At 41.8% G+C, this 21,849-nt stretch overlaps 1 protein-coding gene across 1 annotated transcript; it reads left to right on the forward strand.

Annotated features, from left to right (window-relative positions):
• The first annotated feature begins 5,782 nt into the window (after nt 1–5,782).
• KCNS1 (potassium voltage-gated channel modifier subfamily S member 1) lies at nt 5,783–21,707 on the forward strand. The gene is made up of 2 exons (XM_051976489.1): nt 5,783–6,827; nt 14,526–21,707. Exons 1-2 carry the CDS (start codon nt 5,859–5,861, stop codon nt 14,982–14,984), a joined length of 1,428 nt encoding a protein of 475 aa, XP_051832449.1. The 5' UTR covers nt 5,783–5,858; the 3' UTR covers nt 14,985–21,707.
• Nucleotides 21,708–21,849: the final 142 nt, after the last annotated feature.

Genomic DNA, 21,849 nt, shown 5'->3' on the forward strand with positions numbered 1-21,849 from the left:
ACAGCCTCCACTTCCTCACCTCCCACTCACTTCTCAACTGCTTTCAATCTAGACTAAAGCTGCCCTCTGCAAGGTTGACAGGTTCTTATGAGTGCTAAATCTCATGGGCTTTTCTCAGGTCCCATTCTTGACCTCCAGGTAGCTTTTGATGCTGTTGACCACCTCCATCCTGGATATTTTCTTCCCCTAGTTTCCAAGATGCTGTTGGGTCTCTCTTTGGTCTACCTTCCCTTCAGTCTCCCTCACTTAAATCATTACCAGTGGGTGTCCCCAAAGTTCTATCTTGGGCCTTCTTTCTTTCAGTGAGATCATCAGCTCTCAGGGGTTCAGTTATCACTGCTATACAAATAATAGTAGTTAGCATTTATATGACAGGTTTGCAAAGCACTTTACTTGTTACCTCATATAGTCTTCCTAGTGTCAAGATGTAAGTGCCATTATTATCCTCATTTTTGCAGATGAGGAAACTGAAGTAAGTGATTTTTTTTCATGCTCACACAGCTAGTGCTTAAGGCAGAATTTGAACTCAAGTTGCCCTAACTTGCCTGAGTCTCTGTATTTGACCCTAATTTTATTGCTTAACTGTTTTGTCAACTGCCTTTCTGACTGTTCTACCTGAACGTTCATGGAAGTTCAAGCTCAACAGATCTAAACTAGAATTCATTGTCTTTACCTAAAACTTTCCTATTCTCCCAAACTTTCCTATTTTTTCTGAGGGCACCACCACCCTTCCAGGTATTCACTTTCAAAACACCTCTGACAGACACCTAAGATCTTTTCCAGATCTACCATGCTTTAAGGTCTCTTCTAGCTCTGACATGATATGTTTTGGTCTCCCCCTTATCCAGTCAGTTGTCTAGTCTTGTTAAATCTAACTTCATATTTCTCCCATAACTTCTCTCTATCAAGTCCTCATTATCTCAGTTGATTAATAAATATTTATTAACACAAATGTATTATGTATTTATCACTATAGGAAATAAAATAGATATTGGGATACCAACAATACACTATGCAAATACAATATTGAAAACAATATCTATTCAGAAGGAGTTGACATTCTCATAGAAGTGACAAGGATACATATAAATATATAGAAGATATAAGCAAAGAGAATAAATATAAATAAATGCAAAACAAATACAGGATGGAAAGGGATGGCATCAGCAATTGAAGGCCTAGGAAAAACTTCATGAAGAAGGTAGTTTTAAAGGAAGAAAGGTCTCTGTGACCCTGTGTGTCCCACACATGTGGACAATCAGTGCAAAGGCACGATGATAGGAGATGTGGTAACCTATAGATGATATAAAGAAAGACAGTTTAGCTAGATTGAAAAATGTGGGAGGGGAAATAATGTACAATGAGGTTGGAAAGATAATTTAGGACAGTTGTGAAGAGCAAGACATACTAGGAAGCCACCGATGTTTATTGAAGAAGGGAGTGATATAAACCAATCTGTCTTTATGGAAAATCACTTTGCCAGCAGTATAGAAGATAAACTGGAATGAAGAAAAACTTGAGGCAATTAGGAGGCCAATCTAGGCCAAAAACAATAGTGATGAGAGCTTCATCTAAGGTGGTAGCTATGTCACTCAAGAGGGATCAGACTCAAGAGAACATGAAATAGAAGGGGCAAAAATTGGCAGCTAATTAGATACAGGAGATAAGAGAGAATGAAAAATCAAGAAGAAAAACAAAATAATGAATCCCTGACGCTGGGGAAATGATATTTCCTTTAATAGAAATAAAGAAATTTTGAAATGGGTAAAATTTTGGGAAGAAATATAAGATCAGATTTGGATATGTCAAGTTTGAGTTGTGTCCAGGACATCTAGTTTGAAATATCCAATTGACAACTGGTGATGCAAGATTAAATGTAGGAAGAGGGAGGCTGGATATATAAATTTGTGAGTCATCTACACAGAAGTGCTAATTAATCCTATGGAAACTGATGAGGTCACTGAGAAAGAATGTAAAAAGAGAATGGGGAGAGGCTTGGGAAACATCCACATTTAAGAAAGAAGAAAAGGGAGGAAGAAAACAGGCATTTATTGAGTAACTACTGCATGCCAGGAACTGTGTGTTAGAGCAGTTTACAAATATTATCTCATTTGAGTCTCTTAACAATCCCATGAGATAGGTATTATTGTTGTTGTTGTTATTATTATATCTATTTTACAATTGAGGAAATGAAAACAAACAGGGGATAAATAACTTGTCTAGGTTCATCCAGTTAATAAGTGTTAGAGGCCAGAATTGTCTTCAGGTCTTTCTTATTCTAGGTCCCATGTTCTACCCACTTTGCAATCCAGTTAATTAAGAGAGCATAATCTGCATGATCACTAGCAATAAAAATAAGATGCAAATGGAGACAGGTAGGAGGAGAACCAGGATTCAGTAGTGTTTTGAAAGGCTAAAGAATAGAACCTATCAGGCAGGGGTGATTAATAATGTCAAATGAAGTAGATATATTGATAAGGATTAATGTTATAAAGAGACCATCAGATCAGATCTGGCAATTAAAAGATTATTGGGAACTTCAGAAAAATCTGTATCAATTGAGGGATGAGGTATGAAGCCATACTACCAAAGGTAGAGAAAAGGAGAAACAGAGACATGGACAATAGATGGCTTTTTTCTAGGAATTTGGCTCAGAAAGAGAAGAGAGATCTAGTATGATTGCTTGTGGGTAAGCTTTAGTTAAGGTTTTCTTTTTTAAAAATTGGGATATTTGAAGCCATCAGGTAAGGACCAGTAGACTGGGAGAGAAAGAAAATTAGAGAGAAGAGATGGCTAATTTTTTTAGTCTGCAGGAGAACATAGGAGAGAGTGAAATCAAAGGCACACAGAGAGAGAAAGGATCACTTCATTATCAGAGTAAGAGGATAGGAAGAGATATTAAGAGGTTTTGAAATGAAGAAAAGAAACAATTCACATTGAACAGTCTCATTTTTCTCATAATATAGGAAATTAAGAGAGGGAGAAAGGTGGAGAGTTTGAAGAGAGAAGAGGTTTGGCCAAGCTTTTGTCAAAAATGACACAGAAAAATGCCAGGATCGCTTTGCTGCAATGAAGGTCCTGCTGAACTTGGATTACATATATTTATAATGTATATAGTAGGCAGAGTCTTGCAACTTCCTTCTGCCCCATTTAGCAGCACGTGAGTTGGAGTGCAGAAGATGGGAGTAACCTGGGGTGGAGGTTTCAAAAGCTTCCTAATTGTTTTTCTTAGCTGCCAAACTGACATTCCCAAAACACAAGTCAGTGTCATACTCCTGCTCAAAAATCATTGTGGTTCTATAACTTTTAGGATATCATAGGAATTATTCAGCATTGCATCCCAAGTCTTTCACATTGTGGCTCCATCCTACTTTCCAAACTCATTTCCCATTAATCCCTTTCATGATCTCTACATTCCAGCCAAACTGGTTTATTTGCTATTCCCTGAATTTTGTACAAGTTTCCTTCCAATTTTTAGAATTGTTTCCTCCCAATCACCCCAAGGGTTAGTTTCCTCTTCTTCAAAGTCCCTTTTATCTATTTCTCTTCTATATGTTGAACTCCCTGAAAAAATATAAGCTCTTAGGAGGAAGAGACTATTTTCTTCTTTATCTCCAATGCATAACTTAGTGTCTTGTACAGAAAAGATTTTATTTTATAACCTAGGAGGTATTCCTTGGGTTCTACTGTGAACTGTCACAATTCACATCATTCTTTCTTAGATTTCTCTTCAAATAGATTTGTGGTTTAGACCTAAAAGGTGACATTATAAACAAACCATAGAAAGGAAGAAGAAATTACCTTTTGGATCTAAGAAAAGAGAAAGAATTCATGACTAAACAAGGAACAGAGAGGATCACAGAAGGCAAAATGTACAGATTCTATTATATAAAGTTGAGTTTTTGAGAAACAAAACCAGTGCAGTTGCATTAGAAGGAGAACAGTTGGGGGGGGGGGGGATGTTACTCTTTGTAGCAAGTTTCTCTGCTAAAGGTTTTATATCCAAGATATATATGGAACTGATTCAAATTCATAAGAACAAGAGGTCATTCCCTAATGGATAAAATGGTCAAGGGATATGAACAGGCAGTTTTCAAAAGACGAAATTCAAGCTATGTTTAGCTCGGGATGGTAAAATTGGTAGGGTCTCTTGAAAATTAGCTATACGGTAGTGGATAGAGTTTGGGGTTCAGGAGGCGGTTCTTTACTTAACTAATCGTGTGACCCTGACAAAGCCATTTCCTCTCTGTAAGTCTGTTTCCTGTTATCTGTAAAATGGGGATAAAAATACTTGCACTACTTACCTCCCAGGGCTTTTGCAAGAAAAGTGCTTTGTAAATTGTAACAAGCTATAGAAGTGAGCTATTATTTTCCTATGGAAGGTACAGAGTGTGTTCCGGGTCTGCCTGATGCCTCACCCACGTTAAGAGGGAGCTTTGGCCAGGTTTTCTAGCCCCTGGCCAAGGATCTTTATTATGGGGAAATTGCCTTGAATATTTCATCACTGGACCTAAGGGGGTCCCTGACGGTGGGATGTCCCAGTCACAGACATTAGGCAAGAGGTGTTGGTCAAAGTGATCATACCCCTGAAACCAGGACTCCTCTCAGCCCTGGCCAAATCAGAAATAGAAGCCGCCTGCCTCCCTCCTGTCATCTCTTCCTTCCCCCGCAGCTTCTGAACCAGCAGCGATCGATGCGGCCCCGGCGCGGACTGCCCTTCCCCTCCCATTCCCCCTTTCCCTCCTAGCTGCCCGGCCTGGGAGGCGAGGGGGGGTGGGGGAAACCGAGGCGGGGGTGGGGGGGATGGTTTACGCAGCGGCCCGAGAGTCCATTAAGAAGGCGAGCTTGGCTTCCCCGCTTGGGTAGGCGGGGCTCGAGATCAGCTCAACCTAGGGAAAAGACTGAAGCAGCCCCAGCCAGAGCGCACAAGGAGGCGCGGGGCATCCCGTCTCCCCTTTGCAAAGTCGGGGTACCCTCATCTCGCGGAAAGCACGCAATAAGCAGGGCGGCCAGGGGTCGGTTTAAGCATCTTGGAACCAGCCAAAGGAGAGGGCACTACAAGCGGCTCTGGGAAGTTCCCAATGTCAAGGGCGAGGCAGTGAGGCGCGTGCTCCGTTTTGGACAGCGGTAAGGAGCGCCGGCAACTGGGGCAACACCAGGGAGCCGGCCTACCCCAGGCTAGGTCGTCTCCCATGGGGTGCAGGGGTGCAGGGGAGAACCAGACCAAAGGCTTGGGGCCACACATCGCTGGTGCGGCTATAGAAAAATCCCCGACGGCACAGGTGGAGCGCCTGGAAGGGGGAAGTGGCCAGAGCTGCAGTGGGAAGTTTGAATCTCTGGGGTTTCAGTTCGTTTCGGTTCTGAAACTCCCTGACTTCTGGAGAAAGTCGTTGAGATTTCTAGGGTGAGGGAAGAGTGATGGACGCCCCGTCCTCCTGACCTCCTTCACCGCGGGAGCCCTGCTTTCCCCTCCAGCTGACAACTTCCAATTGACTGAAGAGCCCTCGATTTGGAATCAACGGATATCGGTTCTAATAGAGGCTCTGACACTATTTAACCTTAGACAACCTTTCTGGAACTCTGAAAAACTTTGAAAGAGTCGAACAGGTCAACTTTGGAGGTCCTGTTCAGTATTAGATCCTACAATCCCGTGCGAGGTGTAGGAAGTTGGGAGCCACGTTGTCCAAACCGGGTGGAAGGCTCTATTTCTGGGATGGGGGTGGAGGGGAGAAAAGCCCCTCGAGTCAGGAGCGCTGGGACCCCGCTGCGGTCCGAAAGGCCTCCTTGCCCCAGACGCAGGTTTGTCTTTCTCTTCCCTCTGTCTCCAGGCGCACGCTGCAGTACGTTCCGGAGCCACCATGGTCAGCGAATCTCCCGGCGGCCTCTGGAGGCCCGGGTTGCCTGGGGAGGCACTCAATGTGAATGTGGGTGGCGTGCGGCGCCGGCTCAGCCCGCGGGCGCTGGCGCAGTTTCCCGACACGCGGCTGGGCCGCCTGCAGGCCGCCGCGTCGGAGGAGCAAGCCCGCCAGCTGTGCGACGACTATGACCCCAGCAAGCGAGAGTTTTACTTTGACCGGCACCCAGGCTTCTTCCTGTGCCTGCTCCACTTCTACCGCACGGGCCGGCTGCACGTGCTCGAGGAGCTGTGCGTCTTCGCCTTTGGCCAGGAAGCTGAGTACTGGGGGCTGGGCGACTGCTTCCTGGCGGCCTGCTGCAGCGGCCGCTACCACGAGCGGCGCCTCGAGCGCCACAGGCGCAGCTGGGACGAGGAGAGCGACGTGAGCAGCGTGGACACGTCCCCAGACGAGATCTCCGACTTCAACCAGGACCTGCAGCGCTACCGCGCGGTGCGCTGCGGCCAGCTGCGCAAGCGCCTTTGGCTGACCATGGAGAACCCGGGCTACTCCCTGCCGAGCAAGCTCTTCAGCTGCGTCTCCATCGGCGTCGTGCTGGTCTCAATCGCGGCCATGTGCATCCACAGCCTCCCGGAGTACCAGGACCACGATGAGGATGACGTGGCTGTGGCCCACCCACTCTTGTTGCGCCTCGAATACTTCTGCATTGCCTGGTTCAGCTTCGAGGTGGCCTCCCGCCTGCTGCTGGCCCCAAGCCTGCCCCGCTTCTTCCGGCACCCGCTCAACCTCATCGACATTGTTTCCGTGCTGCCTTTCTACCTCACGCTGCTTGTGAGTGTCATGCTGGGCCGGTCCTCGAAGCTGGGCAGCATGGGGAAGGTGGTGCAAGTCTTCAGGCTCATGCGCATCTTTCGGGTGCTCAAACTGGCCCGCCACTCCACCGGGCTCCGCTCCCTGGGGGCCACCCTTAAGGTAATAATCAATGTTACTATTAGACAGAGGCAGCTTGCTGGGCCGAAGTCCTGGGCATGGAGGGGGATGACTGAGCTTCAAGCCCTGACACTAGCAGTGTGAGCAAAGGCAAAGTTCTGGCGGCTGAGCCTCTGACGTCTCACTTTTGAAGTCCCGTCTGTAGAGTTAAAATGAGTGACTTGTTTCAGGTGTGGTATCAATAAAATGATCCTGGATGTATTGACAGAATAGGATTTAGCGCTAGAAATAACCTTAGGAATCTAATTCAACAGTTGAATTTGTTCTACGTGCAATGTGCTAAAAATAAAGTAAAATAAAAAGGGTACTGTAATTTCGCTGATAGGGAACTTCCTCTGCCAATGCTGGTTAATAACCTCGATAATTTAAAGTCTTAGGCAGTTGCTTGAAGTACTGAGAATCATTTACTTAGGATCCTACAGCCAGCATGTATCAGAGGGAGGACTTGAAATCAAGGCTTCCTAGGCTGACTCTGTAGCCACTAGGTCAGGAAACAAAAATTGTCAAGTCCCTGCCCTCAAGGAGCTTACTTTATATTGGGGTATATTGTTGTTTAGTCATTTTCAGTCTGACTCTTCCTGACCCCTTTGGGTTTTTTTGTTTTTGGAAAAGATAAAGGGCTTTGCCATTTTTTTTTACTCCAACTGTCTTACAGATGAGGAAACAGGATTAAGTGACTTGCCCAGGATTATACATAGTCTAGTAAGTGTCCAAGTCCACATTTGAACTCAGGTCTTCTTGCCTTTAGGCTGAGCATTCTATTCACTTGGCTGCCCAGTTGCCCTACACTGGGTTATATACATAAATTAGAAGAGGATACTATGAGGAAGGAAAGAGCACTGACAATTTAGGAGGATCAAGAAAGACCTCTAGCTATCATCTAGATGGCATCTGAGCCTTGAATTTGCAAGGTTTGTGGTAACACAATAGACATAGGAAAGAGTGTTTCCTTACAGACATGCTAAACTTAAAATGCCAATGACACATCCAAGTGGGAATGCCCAACAAAAACTTGGTGATGTTAGGCTAGAGAAAGTAGTGAAAACAGGGTTGGATATATGAATCAGGGTTATCTGCTTAAGGATGCATTAGAATTCATAGGATTAGTTGAGATCACAAAGAAGGTGGGAAAGAGAAAAGGGGAACACCCATGGTTAGGAAGTAGGAAATGTATATGATCCTAAAGAGAAGGAGAGTAAGACCAAAAAGCAAATGAATAACAACAAATAAAAATTTGAAAGAAAAAAAATGGGCATGTTTCCAGGCAGCAGGGAAAGAAAGGAATAGGGAATGAAAAGAAGCATTTCTTTAACATCTGCTAGGCACTGAGGAAAGAGAGACTGAAAATGAGAGAGGGATAAAGAGGGAGGAAATGGTCAGGGGAAAGCTGCTTGTTAGTCTAGAAAAGGACTATGACATTCTTATTTAAGAAATCAAAGCAGAGGAGACGGTACAGGACCGACTTCAAATTCGGCTTCAGACACTTGATGGGCAAAAGTTACATAACCCTGATTACCTTGCCAAAAAAAAAAATAATAATTAAGAAATCATTGGTAAACTTGAAGAGTGCAATTTCATTTGGTTGAGAAAAGGAGCCAAAATCCAGGTTGTTGGAAATGGGTGGAGTGAGAGGTAATTTGTTGAAAGTTGTTGAAGTGAGTGAGAGGTAAAAGAGTGGATCTAGTGCATAGAGGTGCTTTTACCTAGGATTTCAGTTCTGTTACAAAGGCAGTCATAGTATATTGGATCAAAAGCCAGGCTTGAAGCCAAGAAGACCTTGGGTTTAAGCCCAAGTTTGCCACATACTAGCTATGCAACACCATGCAAGTCACTGTATATCTCAGTGTTCTGTGCAAATTGCAGAGGTGAGTTACAGAAGTCATTTACTTGCATTGATAAAGTGAGTTTCCTCATCTGGGTGTTCCCTATACCAATAAAATCAGAGGTCCAGTACCTAATTTTTTTGGGAGGGAGGCTGTTGTTCAGTCATTTTCAGTAATCTCTGACTCTTTGTGATCCCATATGGCAAAGATATTGGAGTGGTTTGCCATTTCCTTGTCCAGCTCATTTTACAGGTCAGGAAACTGAGATAAACAGGGTTAAATGACTTGCCCCATGTCTCACAGCTAGTAAGTATCTGAGGCCACAATTGAATTCAAGCTGTCCTCACTCCAGAAACTATCAGTGTATTATTTAGCTGCCTTGAGAGGTTTTTTTTAGGAAGAGTGAAACAAAATGATAACTTGAGGGGATGGCAGGGTCAAGTGAAGATTTTTTTTAAAAGAAAGAAAAAAATGGGCATGTTTCCAGGCAGCAGGGAAAGAAAGGAATAGGGAATGAAAAGAAGCATTTCTTTAACATCTGCTAGGCACTGTGGAAAGAGAGACTGAAAATGAGAGAGGGATAAAGAGGGAGGAAATGGTCAGGGGAAAGCTGCTTGTTAGTCTAGAAAAGGACTGTGACATTCTTATTTAAGAAATCAAAGCAGAGGAGACGGTACAGGACCGACTTCAAATTCGGCTTCAGACACTTGATGCTAGCTGTGTGACCCTGGGCAAAAGTTACATAACCCTGATTACCTTGCCAAAAAAAAAAATAATAATTAAGAAATCATTGGTAAACTTGAAGAGTGCAATTTCATTTGGTTGAGAAAAGGAGCCAAAATCCAGGTTGTTGGAAATGGGTGGAGAGGTAATTTGTTGAAAGTTGTTGAAGTGAGTGAGAGGTAAAAGAGTGGATCTAGTGCATAGAGGTGCTTTTACCTAGGATTTCAGATCTGTTACAAAGGCAGTCATAGTATATTGGATCAAAAGCCAGGCTTGAAGCCAAGAAGACCTTGGGTTTAAGCCCAAGTTTGCCACATACTAGCTATGCAACACCATGCAAGTCACTGTATATCTCAGTGTTCTGTGCAAATTGCAGAGGTGAGTTACAGAAGTCATTTACTTGCATTGATAAAGTGAGTTTCCTCATCTGGGTGTTCCCTATACCAATAAAATCAGAGGTCCAGTACCTAATTTTTTTGGGAGGGAGGCTGTTGTTCAGTCATTTCAGTAATCTCTGACTCTTTGTGATCCCATATGGCAAAGATATTGGAGTGGTTTGCCATTTCCTTGTCCAGCTCATTTTACAGGTCAGGAAACTGAGATAAACAGGGTTAAATGACTTGCCCCACGTCTCACAGCTAGTAAGTATCTGAGGCCACAATTGAATTCAAGCTGTCCTCACTCCAGAAACTATCAGTGTATTATTTAGCTGCCTTGCTGGGTTTTTTTTAGGAAGAGTGAAACAAAATGATAACTTGAGGGGATGGCAGGGTCAAGTGAAGATTTTTTTTAAAAGAAAGAAAAAAAATGGGCATGTTTCCAGGCAGCAGGGAAAGAAAGGAATAGGGAATGAAAAGAAGCATTTCTTTAACATCTGCTAGGCACTGTGGAAAGAGAGACTGAAAATGAGAGAGGGATAAAGAGGGAGGAAAAGGGTAGCATAGGATAATGTAGAGAAGATGAGAGGGATCCATGGGAGGGGGGAAGTTAAGTAATAGTAAGGCAAGATAAGGAATAGAACTGAAGTATAAGATTTAGCTGGGATAGGAAATAGGAGATACACATAAACACAATAACAAGGATTAGAAGTAGAATTTATTAGTAGGGCTAGTAATCATTGCTCTCAGACAAAGTCAAACTTAAAAGATTCAATCAAGAGAGAAATCTATATTAAATGTCAGCCATATTAATACTGTATGTGTGTTTATACTTGCATGTAGGAGTATGTATGTGTATGTATAGATATATATGCAGGGGATGTGAACATACATACACACACACACATACACACACATACACACACACACACATATCTGCTTAATTGTAACCTGCTTGGGGAAGTTTGGGGAATGAAAAGGGAAAAAAAGAAGTAAAAAGTGCACACAGCAGAGAACAAAAGAATAACCTACAAGAAAGCAAAGATAAGCAAAAATAAACGTCTTCTATTTATATATATATATGCTTTCTTGAAATGAAAATTTATTGTTACATATATTATAATTCTCCCTGATGTTCTGCTGAGCACATGACAATTTTCCTTTTTCTTTCTTTTTCTATTTTTTCTTTGTATTTCATTTTTAATAGATAAATAAATAAAATAAAAAGAGAGAAAAGGGATAAAAGGAAGAATAAACTTCTGGAGCAGATAGAAGGGGGAATAAAAAGTTTAAGTAAAGGTATTTGCTGTGGTAAGGAAAATGGTGACTTCTCTATCAAAGACTGAAAGATAGGAAAAAAAAATGGGAAATGGTAAGGAAGGCTTTTGATGTGTGCTATAGGGGAAGAGGATATGTATGGTTCCCTTTTTCCTTAGTAAAGTAAGAAATATAGTCTTGTTCAGAGAAAGAGAGAGAGGTAGTGTGAAGAACTGCAATAGATAAATTTTGAATCAAACATAAAGAGTGTGATAAATATTACAGAGAATATGATAGTCAGTGAGGGGTGGGAGGAGGACGGAGAGAGTTGCCATGCAGCAGTAAAAGCCCATATGTAGTGGTCCCAGGCAACCTAGTTTTGTGACTTCCTCCACTTATGATCAGCAAAATAGAAAAGCGATATGAGCAACCTAAGATGGAATCAGCAAGGCATGAGCAAGTCAAAGGACAAGGCATTCCAGGGTAGAGAACTTACATAGTTGAGCCTATTAATCAAAGGGTAAGACTATCAGGCCAGAGCAAAAGCAGTGGACTGAGAGAGTGAGTAGATGACATGGTGAGAAGGAAGAAAAGCCTTAGGAGAAGTCAGATAAAGGGTAAGATGGAAAGAGGGGGTTATGGTTAAAGAGAAGAATTTCACAGTTCAAGATCATGAGGCAGCCCATTTAAAAGTGATGACAAGAGGAATGATGTGACTATTTATGTGTGGACTGGAATGAAATGAAGGAGTTGGTCATGGAAATTGGGGAAATCGATTAAATTAGTGTTCAGAAGGTTTGAGAGGATATGATAGCATTTTTTTCAAGACTCAAGTTTAAGGACAAGAGTTGGAATGGAAAAGACTTTGAGCCAAGTACTGAGCATCTTGAAAAGGAAAGTTACTAGAGCCAAGTTGGATAATTACTATAAGGATTTGGAATTCATTCTATAGACCAGTGGTTCTCAAACTTTTGTTTTCAGTATCTTTATCCTATTAAAAATTATTGAGGATCTCTCCAAAGAGTTTTTGTTTATCTGGATTATATTTATAGACATTTACCATATTGGAAATAAAAACTATCTTTGAATTTGTAGACCCTCTGGGTTTCAGAGATCCCCAGGATTCTCTAGACCATACTTTTGAGAACCACTGCTACAGACCATTGGACTTCAAATGAGGAGAAGTTACAATGTGATGGCAACAGATAGAAGGTCTGGAAGGGTCAGTTAAGAGCAAAGGATAATAATAGCTAACATTTATATAGTGCTTACTCTGTGCCAGGCACTGTGTTAAACATTTATAATTATTATCTCATTTGATCCCCACAATTGTTTAACTATATGAGGTAGGTGCTGTTATTATCTCCATTTTACAGATGTGAAAATTGAGATTAGAGGCCATCCAAAATCTCACAGCTAATAAGCTTTTGAGACCAGATCTGAGCTCAGGACAGGCACTCTATCCACTGTACCACCTAGCTGCCTATTACATACCCACTCCTATTTGCTCACTTCACTGGGGGCGTGAGAGAAGGAACTGGGAGTGACCTATTTAACTGTACACCTATTTAACTGAATCTTTGTTTAAGGTCACTGAATAGTGACCTATTTAACTGAACACCTATAATAGGTGACCTATTAAGTTTCAGAGCTAGTAAGTTACTAGTGTGCATAATGATAGAGATAACAATCCTCTACTGATCAGAATTATTGTGAAAAAACATAAAGAGCACAGTGTTCTTTAAAGTCGTACTCTGTTGGTGTCTGACTTTTGAGACCCCATTTAGGGTTTTCTTGGCAAAGATACGGGAGTGGTTTGTCCTTTCCTCTTCCAGATTATGTTACGATGAGGAACACAGGTTTAAGTGATTTGTCCAAGGTCACACAGATAGCAAAATGTCAGGTCAAATTTGAACTCAGGAAATGTGCCTCCCTGCCAAGGTCAGTATCTATGCAATATGGCGCCACCTAGTGGCTGCTTCTTTACAATTGTTCTGTGAGAAATATACATATTTCCTACATTTCCCATCAGGTGGTGTTTCTAATCTTGATTCCCTTTTGGGTCTCATGGTTCTCAGTGTACTAACTGGTCATTCCAGTTGGCTCTCTACTGCACCTTTTGGCCTAGGCTCTGGCACTATTAGCTCCCTACACCTTCTTCACAGAGAATGTCAAATCTGGAAGGGATCCTCTGGGAAGAAAGGTAGGAGGAAGAAAGGAGATAAGGAAAAGGTTTCTTTCTCTCCCCTATGCCTTTCTCAAACAGAAAGAAAACAGAATAAGGGCCAGAGAAGTCACTGATAAACGGGGCATCTTTGGAAGTTTCCTGTTGAATTTATCGTCTACTTTAAAAAAAAGCAAGCTTTTCATAATAGAAACTCATAGTTTCACGTACAACTCTCTCTTGTTCTATAATGTATATAGAAATGCTTGATTTATTTGTATATTTGCCAAGTTCAAAATAAAACCAAAATGAAATGAAAATTAAAATGAAAGATTTTAAACTAGATAGCTCTAAACCTATAACCTATGAGCCTCCACAAACCAAAGCAGTTTCCCTGTATCTGAAAGTGATCTCTCCTTATTCATCTGGCACTTTATTTAAACTCTTCCCCCTTTTCCCCTAATCATATTTATTTGTGCACAATTTTATTCCTTCTATTAGATTGTAAAGTCCTTGAGACAGGACTGTAACTGAGGGTTGTGGTGGTGGTTGTTGTTTTTAATGTTTCCTTAGGCAACTGTCACTTGCATATGGATAAGCATTTAACAAGTATTTGGAAAACTCAAATAGGAGTAAAAGGGTAACATAAGCTTCCTCTAGTGCAGTCTTCTCAGCTTACAAAAGAGAAATTGAGGCTCACAGATTAGCTGATTTGTTCAAAGCCACACAGCTCACCAGTGACAGACTGGTTCCCTTTGTTGCCTCTGAGCAGGAGGGTGGGAAACCTTGGGAAAATCTGTTGCAAGTTTTGTGAAAATCTGCTAGCTAGACATCCTGTGCTCTATACCTCTTCAGAAAAGGATTTCTCAGGCCCTGGGCCCTCCTTCTGCAATATCTGCTTCCTGCAAGGCAGAGAGCCAAGACAAGCAGACACTGATGGCTCCAAAGAAGAGAGAAGATTATTGATCGAGGAGCAAGCCTTTAGTCACAGGTGTCAATTATCTCCTCCAAAGCAGATGAAGGTCTAGTCTAGACTTCAAGGGGTCTCAGACTTCTATCCTGATTTCCTCTTTGTGAAGGGAGATGGGAACCAAGAAAAGACTTAAAGAAATGAGGTTAGAATTCATAGAATGTCAGAGATAGGAGAATATTAAGCTAGAAGAGAATTTAGAGATTATTCAGGTAAAACTCTTTTTATTTTACAGATTGTATAATTGAGGACCAGAAAGGGAAAGGAATGGGTGCAAGGTTACCCAGCAGGCCATCGGCAAAACTGGGAGATCTGGAGAAGAGCGGGTTATAGAAAAGTGTTCAATACCTTTGCTTTCTCTTGCAGCATAGCTACCGGGAGGTGGGCATCCTGCTTCTGTACCTGGCTGTGGGAGTGTCTGTGTTCTCTGGTGTGGCCTACACGGCTGAGAAGGAGGAAGACGTGGGATTTGACACGATCCCGGCCTGCTGGTGGTGGGGCACAGTGAGCATGACGACCGTGGGCTACGGGGACGTGGTGCCTGTGACTGTGGCGGGCAAGCTGGCCGCCTCGGGTTGCATTCTGGGAGGCATCCTGGTGGTGGCTCTCCCTATCACCATCATCTTCAACAAATTCTCCCATTTCTACCGACGCCAGAAAGCCCTGGAGGCGGCCGTGCGGAACAGTGACCAGCAGGAGGCCAGCCTCTCTGTGGATGCCTCCAGCACCGAAGAGGGCCCCTCTCAGGCTTCCAATGAGACATCTCAGGAGGGAAACTTCCCAGAGCCCAGGCCCCGAGCGTCTGATTTGGCCCGCATGTCATAGATCGTAGGTCATAGGACTTAGAAGTGGGAGGGACCCTAGACACCATCTAGTCTTCAGCTGCAAATGGAGAAGATTGAGACCCACGGGTTAAATGATTTGCCCTAACAAACAGCAGAACCAGGATTAGAATCCCAGGTCTTCTGATTACACTTTCATTATTTTTTCCACTTTTCTCAGCTGCCTTCTCAAGTCTGTGAAAATCAAGGTCCATGGATATGTCTTTTCTGCCCTTCAGCTGCTCACACCTATCTGGCTAAAAGTGGCCAAAAGCTGAAAACCTGGAGATACCCCTCCCCAAGTGGTTCTGGAGCCTTGGAGTGGGAAAGGATCATCTCCTTCCTCACCTAAGGAATATTCAGGGGGAAAGCCTACAATCAGTGAGAAGGTAGGCCTGGGAACTCCCACTTTTCTTCTGAAAATCCATAGAGGCCTCCAACTGCTTTTCAGAGTAGCTCTCACCATGGTATCCCAAAAGAAAAGGCAAGTATAGAGGAGATATTTTATGGGCTGAGTCCTAAAGTAGAAATTCCCATTAGAACTGGGTAAAGTATGGGGAGATGGCCTTTATTTCTGAGACTGAAAGCATCAAGTTTATGGGATAGGGCTGTTTTCCTTTCATCTAAGAGGATGGCAGCCAGCATATGAATGGCCTTCTGGTATTGAAGGAACTGGTGATATTTAACCTGGAGAAAAGACCTAGAGAGGGAAAGGATAACTGACTTGTTGTATTTGAAGGGCTGTCATGTGGAAAAGGAATCACCTATTTGGTCCTAGAGGGCAGAGTTAAGGAGCAGTGAGTGGAAGTTGCAAAAGAAGCAAACTTAAGTTTGTCTGAAGGAAAAACTTAACCATTAGAGGTGGGATGGGCTGCTTTGGGCACTTCCCTTTTTGGAGGGCTTCAAGGAAAAGTGGAATAAGTACTAGCAGGACAAGTGGAGAATACTTCTTAGGTATAGATCGGACTGTCATCTTAAGTATGTACTCTGACATCCTCCCAGCTCTGAAATTCTGCCATTCTTTAAATCTATGTTGCCTGGTGATTCACATATCCTTGGGCCCCATAGGGACATGATTCTAGGATTTTCAGTTTTAGCCTCAGTATGGTTCTACGTAGGACTCCTTTCTCCTCATTTCCTAAGTGAGCTAAAGCATCCTGATTCTTCGGTTAAGCTGAGCCAGCCCTTCAAGAGTTAGGTCTTGTGTCTCCCACGCTCCTTGTTTTGGCCAGATTTCACAACTGTACACATCCTTTCCTGCCCACTCTCATACTCACTGAGACCTGCCCTTGAGCTCTTCAACAAGGCTTGATTGCTTCCTGCACTCTCTCTTTTGAGACAGTGTCTGTTTGGGGGTATCTGACCAATCAGGTCCTGCCCAGTTTTAGAGCTCAAATCACCTTGTCTCCAGACTGTAGCAGCCGTAGCATCAAAATGAGAAGCTTGCGGAAGTGAGGAGGAAGGACTTTGGATCTGAAAGGAAAGGACCTGGTTTTGAATCTCAACTGTGCTATGTATTCCCTGTCTTACTTTGGCCCCTCATTTTGCTTTTTCAGCCCAGTTATCTATCTATAAAAAAGAGAGGGTTAGACTAGATGGTATCTAAAGTCTACTTAACCTCTGGTATGTTCTAAGGTCACTTTCAGTTCTGTGTTCCTATGGTCTTATTCTTCGGCAATTTTAGGGATGTCTGACCTTGGCCCTTCTTGAGTCAATGCTACTGCTTGCTGAGTAAAAGAAGTTCTACCCCTGCCAGCTTTCCTGGTCTGAGCTTGGGATTCATTAGCCAAGTCTTCCTCCTGCTTTTGCTTCTGCTCTCTTATAGGCATCCCCATAGGCCAGACATCATCTGCAACCATCCCTTAAGTCTGAGTGAAACAACTTCTTTGTGGTCAGCCCCCAAGCTGCAAATGGGGTCATAAATCATGGCATGGTAGATGAAGGAGCCCTGGACTGGTTATGGATTGCGTTTTCTTTTGTGTCCTTTGTACTCATCATGGATCATTGTGTTGATGAGAAGAGCTGCGTCAATCATAGTTGATCATCGCACAATGTTGCTGATACTATAGGAGAGCTGGATCCAAGTCTTGGCTGATACTAGTTGTATGATTTAGGGCAAGTTAATACCCTTTAGTTTCCTCCTTTAAAATGGCAGTAATCATACTTCCCACAGAACTTTTGAGAGTATCAATTAAAAAGATAATTTATAGAATACTTTGTAATTATGAAATGCTTAGACATGTCAAATAATTCTAACTGCAAGCACCATTATCTGGCCCTTACACATTTACCCTAAAGCCTCAGGCTTTTAGGCTTCTTCTTCTAACTGTATTTTGCCACAGTCATGTTTGTCTCTGGTCTTTCTCTCACCCTCATCTCTTTTCCTCTCTTTTCTTACTATATTCTCCATTCCCATTTAATTGGTCTCTTTCTTCCCACCACCTAAATCCCAGCCTAGAGTGTCACTCCCCATTACCATTAGCACAAGAAATAGGATAACTGACACAGACCCAAGGCCCATTTCAGAAGGCTAAACTACAATTGTTAAATTGCCCCACTGTGCCCATGAATTTCCTCTACAGAATTTCTGGCAGGCGATCTTTCATTTTTTATATTATATCAAGTGACCAGGAGCCATCATTACAAGATTATTTTTATTTGTTAGAAAGTTATTCCTTCCCCTAAGTTGAAATCTCCTTCCCTATAAATTCATTTTGCTGGTCCTTATTCTTTCCTCTGGGGTTAAATAGGTATCTTCTTATGACAATCCTCCAGATACTTGAAGACAGAGATTATGTTCCCATTTTGTGTCTTCAGGCTAAACATTTTCAGTTCCCTTAAGCAATCTGTTAGGCACTAGTGTCTTTTCACAATCCTAGTATCTTTTCTGTTTTTTGTTTTGTTTTGTTTTTTTGACATTTGGTAGTATTTTTTCCCTAGGTGTATATTAAGAAAAATTTTAGCATTCATTTTTACAAGATTTTGAGTTTCAAATTTTTCTCCTTTCCTCCCCCCATCCTGAAGATGGTAGGCAATTTGAGATATTTATTCATATACTATTATATAAAACACATTTCCATATTAGTTAAAGGTTATAAAAGAAGCAGCAGATCAAAAGGGAAAAAAAAATATGAGAAAGAATAAAGTGAAAAAATATGATGTGATCTGCACTCTTGAGACCATCAGTTCTTTATCTAGTTATGGATAGCATTTTTTTTTAATTTTTATTTAATAATTACTTTATATTGACACTCGTTTCTGTTCCGATTTTTTTTTTCCCTCCCTCCCTCCATCCCCTCCCCTAGATGGCAAGCAGTCCTTTATATGTTGGATATGTTGCAGTATATCCTAGATACAATATATGTTTGCAGAACCGAACAGTTCTCTTGTTGCACAGGGAGAATTGGATTCAGAAGGTATAAATAACCCGGGAAGAAAAACAAAAATGCAGATAGTTTACATTCGTTTCCCAGTGTTCTTTCTTTGGGTGTAGCTGCTTTTGTCCGTCATTTATCAATTGAAACTCGGGTCTCTGTCAAAGAAATCCACTTCCATCAAAATATGTCCTCATACAATATCGTTGTCGAAGTGTATAATGATCTCCTGGTTCTGCTCATTTCACTTAGCATCAGTTCATGTAAGTCTCGCCAGTCCTCTCTGTATTCATCCTGCTGGTCATTTCTTACAGAACAATAATATTCCATAACATTCATATACCACAATTTACCCAGCCATTCTCCAATTGATGGGCATCCATTCATTTTCCAGTTTCTAGCCACTACAAACAGGGCTGCTACAAACATTTTGGCACATACAGGTCCCTTTCCCTTCTTTAGTATTTCTTTGGGATATAAGCCCAATAGAAACACTGCTGGATCAAAGGGTGGATAGCATTTTCTTTTGTGAGTCTTTTGTCTTTGTCATGGATCATTGTGTTGATGAGAAGAGTTGAGTCAATCATAGTTGATCATCACACAATCTTGCTGATACTGTATACATGTTTTCTTGATTCTTCCCATTACATTTTGCATCAGTTCATACAAATTTTTCCAGGTTTTTCTGAAATCTGCCTGTCATCATTTCTTATTAATATTCCATTACATTAATATATCACATCTTGTTCAATCATTTCCTAATTAATGGGCATTCCCTCAATTTTCAATTCTTTGCCACCATGAGAAAGGCTGCTATGAATATTTTTGCACATGTAAGTCCTTTTTTCTTTTTTATGATCTCTTTGGGATATAGACTACTAATGTAAAACAATGGATGCAGGAGTTCCAGAATGGAAGGGCTGCCTGGATGAGTGTCCTTTACACCGACATATAGTACTTAGCATGTGCCACGTAATGTGCTAAGCAATTTACAATTACTTCATTTGATCCACACAACCAACCTGGAGGTAGATGCTTTTAACTATTATCCCCATTTTACAGATGAAAAAGCTGAGTCAAACAGGTTAAGTGATTTGCCCAGAGTCATGCAGCTATTAAGTGTCTGAGGTAGGATTTGAATCAAGGGCTTCCTGACTTCAGGTCTAGTGCTCAATCCACTGTGCCACCTATCTGCACCTAAGAAAGTAAAGATAGTGGGTGGGAATACTGGGGGCCTTTGTTTTGAGTCCCAGTCTGCAGCTAGCTTATTAGGTGACATTGAGCCTGCTTCTCCTCAGTTTCCCCATTTGTGAAATAGTGCTTCCACTTAATTTTTTTTTTAACATCACCTACATTTTCCAATCTATCTTTATCCCCTTCCAGAACCCTCTCCCTCATGATCAATAACTTAAAAATTTTTTTAGTAAAACCAACTGAGTCATTGAAAATGGAGTTCATTAAGTGCAGTTTCCTACCCTTTGCAAATAATTGAGAGGTGCCTTCTGAGATCTTCTTAGGGTTTACCTTCCTATAGTACTTTATAAAATAATTTCCTCATAACAACACTAATCTAGATAGTGTATCTATCATTCCCATTTTACACAGAAGGAAAGTGAGGTTTAGCAAGAGAAAGTGATTTGCCCACATTCACAAGGCCCACAGTGAAAATCAAATCTCCAAACTAACTGTTCAAAGCTCTTCAAAATACACCTTCCTCTCAGTTGGGAGCATCAAATGGAATTTTTTTTTTTAGTTTAGGGTCTAGAGGGCAGACTCCTGAAGGCATCCAGAGGAGCCAGCTTGCTCTGGGACATTCTCATTCTTAAGAACAAAACCTAAAGCTGGAAAATCCTAATCTGGGCTGCTAAAGGGATCAAATTGTTGAGGAGCCTTCCACTCTTGGCAATAGAAGCAAACCCTTTCTGTAAAAACTTGAATCAATTAAAAGCATTATACAAATGAAACACTTGAGCCCAGGGATCTTTTGTCTCTTAGGCTGGGTCTCACAGTCCACCCTACAGAGTTGGGGGAGAGGGGAAGGAGAGAGCAATGCAGTGAGCTGGACTCAATTTTGTTCTTTTGTTCATGCTACTCCTAGACTTGGGATGCTACCCTTTTTCTCTCTGCCTGTTGGATTTCTACTCCTCTTTAAAGGCCAACTCAAATATCTCCTCCATAAAACCTTCCCCAACCCCACCTCAGACTTCAACTCTGCCTTTCATGCATTAGCATATGATATATATGTAAGTGCCATATCTTATCTGCCTTCTCCAACATCCCACTAGAATGTGAGCTTCCTAAGTCCAATGACAATCATCAAACAGAACCTCAGCTATACCTAGTAAGCCTCCAGTAGTTATTAAATTGAATTTCACTATCAGTGTAGCCGCTTCTCTGCTCACAGAATCCATTTGCTTCATTTTAGATGAGAAAATGGTGACCCAGGGAGGTTGTGACTTGCTCCCAAGGTTCGACTGTACACCCCTGATTCCATCATTATTATATGCTAGGAAGGGGTAGAAATGGAATATGAGTGCCGGTTCTCTTAAAGGCTAAATCCAATGCTCCTTTCACTATATCCTACTTTACTTACAATCAAGGCATTAAGGGAATCTAGAACCAGAGAATGAATATAAGAATTATGTTTTGCTAAACTCATTTTCCTCAGTGCTGGTCTGGTAATTGAGATCAAATTGTTTCTACCTTGTGATTTAGTTGCAGTTCTCAGGGCATTAGCTCCTTAGATAGAACCTATGAAAAAGAAAGAGACTCTAAGGTCAAAAAGGGCCGTGGAGACTACTGAGTTCAATCCCCATTTTAAAGATATGGAAAATGAGGCATAGAGCAAACAATTAAATGATTTGTCCAGAGTCACACAGCTAGAAAATGACTGATTTGCAATTTGAACCTGGGTGTACCTGACTTCAGGTCTGAAGGCCTATCCATTTTTTCCACGTTGTCTCTCTGATGTTGAGCAATTCAAAAAAGAAATCGGGTCATCAGGGGTAGTGGTAGGAGAGGGACTAAACCATTCATAAAGATCCCAAGGACTACACATTCACTTAGAAAATCACATTAACATTATCTATTTTATACTATTAGGTTTTTATTTCATTAAATATTTCCCAATTAGATTTTAATTGAATTCATGCAGTACCCAGGAGTGTTGTGAGACTCAAACTCTTCTCATGTAGAAGACCCCAGACCCTGGCCCCAGAGCTATCCTCTTTCACTAATTTCTGATCTTCCTCCAACCCCTGACACTAGGCTTAGAGCCACTTGATCTTTGGTCCCTGAGCATGGGATCTGTGCATAAATAAAAGAAAACATTCATTAGTTTTTAAAGCTTCAAACTTGTGGTATCTTTTTGTTCCTGGAAGTATCACATTGCTGCATCCAGTTCCCTTGTAGCATCCTCTGCCTCAGAACACCCATTTTCCCATTTCTAAGTGCTGCCAGACTTATTGGCTTATCCAATAGGGAAATCTTTTGATT

Source organism: Antechinus flavipes, chromosome 2 (genome assembly GCF_016432865.1).
Source record: "Antechinus flavipes isolate AdamAnt ecotype Samford, QLD, Australia chromosome 2, AdamAnt_v2, whole genome shotgun sequence".
NCBI lineage: Eukaryota > Metazoa > Chordata > Mammalia > Dasyuromorphia > Dasyuridae > Antechinus > Antechinus flavipes.

Bases quoted from the DNA above. Each gene is read 5' to 3' on its own strand.
- KCNS1 (XM_051976489.1), top strand. From the start codon at position 5,859: ATGGTCAGCGAATCTCCCGGCGGCCTCTGGAGGCCCGGGTTGCCTGGG. The intron at 6,828-14,525 runs GTAATAATCAAT...TTTCTCTTGCAG, and splicing joins CCCTGGGGGCCACCCTTAAG to CATAGCTACCGGGAGGTGGG.